General features: G+C 33.2%; 1 protein-coding gene across 1 annotated transcript; it reads right to left on the bottom strand.

Moving 5' to 3' along the window:
* Positions 1-624: 624 nt before the first annotated feature.
* LOC110095620 (tetrapyrrole-binding protein, chloroplastic) lies at positions 625-1,667 on the bottom strand. The gene has a single exon (XM_020821239.2). It carries the CDS (start codon positions 1,611-1,613, stop codon positions 918-920), a length of 696 nt encoding a protein of 231 aa, XP_020676898.1. The 5' UTR covers positions 1,614-1,667; the 3' UTR covers positions 625-917.
* Between the last annotated feature and the right edge of the window lie 1,502 nt (positions 1,668-3,169).

Raw genomic sequence — 3,169 nt, 5'->3', positions numbered from 1 at the left:
ATTAAGGTGTTGTAAAATTTCATCAGTGAATTAAATAAATGCTTTTTGTAACTCTTTAAAATAATTTTCATTGATTTCTAGTAAAAAAATATTTTTATTTTAAAGAAATTTTGAATGTATTTCTCTCCTATTTTCTTTTTTTGGATGTAATGTAAATTAAATGTGTTATAATTATTTATAATAGAATTATGTTATTTTAATATTTTTTAAGATAAAATTGAAAAATACAGAAAAACATTTAAAATTTTGTGATTTTAGTGAGTAAAATATCAAATTGATATTTAATTGAATTTATATGATGAAAGAAATTAGAAAATTTTAAGATCATTACAATTTTAAAAAATAATAAGTTAATAAAAAAAAGGATGGAATTAAAATGGCACATACCTAACTGAAACTATGAAAAAAAAAAGCAATAATTATAAAGGATTTGGATGAAATTTTTATCTCGCTCAGTTCGATACGGCTATACATTAGAAATTCTAGTTGTAAAAAATAAATTTTAACCAATTTTAAAAAAAAATAATGAAAAATTGTAAAAAAAAAAAACAGTACTCAAATAGAACTATAATTATAATATGAAAAATAAAATAAAGAGAAAACTACCCAAACAGCCAAAACCCAAAAACAACAAAGTAGCACCATTAATTATAAAGTATTGGTTATTAGGTTACAGAAAGCAACATAAAACAGCCAATAATGAACCAAACATCAAAGTGAGTAAGAGAAAACTTTCATAAACCAAATTATTAAAAGAAAAATATAAAATATCAAACTATAGCTATCCAAATTCAGTTGATCTGACTCTTTTGGTTCTTCACCTTCTTTCCTTAGCAAACAGCTTTTGTATTCTGAAGAAGCTGAATCTCTCTTAAACATTCAAATTATCATACATCAAAAGTAAAATCCCCTAAAATTCAAAAGGAGTAATCAGGCTTCAACCTCCTACTACTACTCAAAGCCTTTCCCCTCTCCTTGTCCTTCTCACCATTCTCCTCCTCCTCCTCCTCCTCCTCCTCTCCCTCCACCACCTCCTCTATCTCGAATGCCGGATGAGTGAGAATGCTCCCAAGCAACTGCGTCCCTCGGAGCGCATTCGTGAGCGGTAAATGTCCCTCCGGTGTCTCATCGCCGAGCTCCCAAATGAACTCCCCAGGGAAAGACTTATAGATGAATTGCTCCACCTCGGTCTCCATTCGGCGCATCCACCCTATGTTGATGAAGAATTTGGTGAAATCGCGTCGTGATTTCTCCCACAACCTTCGTTGCACGCTATATCCGAAACGCCCTTCGCTGTGGCGGCTCCATAGATCATCAATGGCTTGGAGGTCATCGGCGGCGATGAATTGCACTTCAGAGAAGAAAACATATCCGCGCTTCTGGGCAGCTTCGCCCGCCAAGGCGATGAGGAGACGACGAGTCTCCTCATCGGCCTGGCGGAAGTCAGAGGCAGCGAGGTGGTTGGCAAGGGAGTCGAAAGTGAGGATAGGGGATGAGGTGGTGGTGGAGGAGGAGAGAGTGAGGTTGATGGAGGAAGAGGGGAAGTGGTGGCGGATGCGGTGGCGGCGATGGAGTTGTGGGAGGCGGATGGAGTGGAGAGAGGTGGTGGCCATTGATGGGGATAAGAAATGAGTGGGAGAGAAAGAGTGGGAGTTTTGTTTGGGGTATAAAGGGGGGAGGGGGGAAATGAAGGGGAGGATGGGGAGGATATGGGGCAGCTGGAATGGAGGAATGTGATTGGTGGGCAGAGGGTGAGGATGGGATTTTACCAATGCCACGTAGGATTTCAACCAATGGTTTCACATGGCCGCAGTTCATGCTTTGGGAAGGGCATTACTAATTAAAAAAAAAAAAAACTATTTGGCCAAAAAGTTCCTTAAAGAATTTTCTTACATTAAAATTTTAATTTTTTTATCAAAAATTAATTAGGATGTTTTTTTCAATAATTTTAAATTTATTTTAAGATATATGAATGATAAATTAATTTTTATATTGCATTTATTTTAAATAAATTTAAATATTTTAAAATTCATGATATTTTCTTTTTTTTTTATCATGAGCAAAATTATTATCTTTAATAATCACAAAGATAATAAAAAAAGGGATAATGATTATTTATTCCATACAAAAATATATATTTTTTTAATTTTTGATATATTTATTTTAATATTGTTTTTTTTGCAGTTGGTAATTATAGATTATTAAATTCATTTTGGATGAATGGATTTGAATTCACTGATTTTTTATTAAATTATTTAAAAAGATCACAATCCATTATCTTAATGTAGAGTAAATGACAAGACATCTTACATATCCATTTCAAATATTATTTTTTAAAAATTTAATGATATTTAAAAGGTCTCAAATCTGCTCTATCTCTTTGATTTTTATATTCTTCTCAGCGTAATTTTTTTTAATGATATTTTTTTTTTCACATGTTAAGAGAATAGGCAATTGAATTTAAGAATACATTTATATGCATTATCAAATCATTGTTATTTGGCTTCAATAAAATTATGGCTTGTTTAGAATAGTGTTGGCTCAAGAAAAATGACATGAATGCATGAATCCCGCTTTGCAGCCGTAGGATTCAATTTCCCTTAAGTCGGATTAAAATTAACTAGATTTTCTCTGAGGGTAATGTCAGGGTTTACAGATCTGGAGTCTTTACTTCCCATGAGCGCAAGCACTCATAGTTAATTATCCCTCTTAACATGCAAGAGAGAAATCTCGATTAAGGATGAATAAATTTTAGATATTTTTAGTTTCAAATAGTGGAAAAAATGGAGGTAAATCCAATCAAGATCCCATGATTATGTCGTTCCGAGTATACCATAGATTTTAGTCTACAAACACTAACAATCATTGACCGTAGTGTCCAGGGAATCTGATTAGCAGCCATGTGTTGCCTCCTCTCAGAGATCCCGAGTAGATTGAAGTGGTTAGGTATGGATTTTAATTTGATTTGAGATTTTGGGGTTTACATCTATTAGAATACCCATAAATTGATTAAGTTTAGGATTTATGAATTCGTTTAGAAGTAACCTAGGAGTTTGAATTGAAGTGGGTCTTATAGCTTCTCTAAGAAGTAGCCCAAGTATTTAGGTTTATATTGAGACTAATGGCTTTCGTAGAAAATAGCCCAAAGATTTGATTTGGAATGGGTCTT

This window comes from Dendrobium catenatum, unplaced genomic scaffold (genome assembly GCF_001605985.2).
Source record: "Dendrobium catenatum unplaced genomic scaffold, ASM160598v2 fragScaff_scaffold_1105, whole genome shotgun sequence".
Lineage (NCBI taxonomy): Eukaryota > Viridiplantae > Streptophyta > Magnoliopsida > Asparagales > Orchidaceae > Dendrobium > Dendrobium catenatum.
The sequence above is the reverse complement of the archived record's forward strand: the minus strand, read 5'-3'. Positions and strand labels throughout refer to the sequence as shown.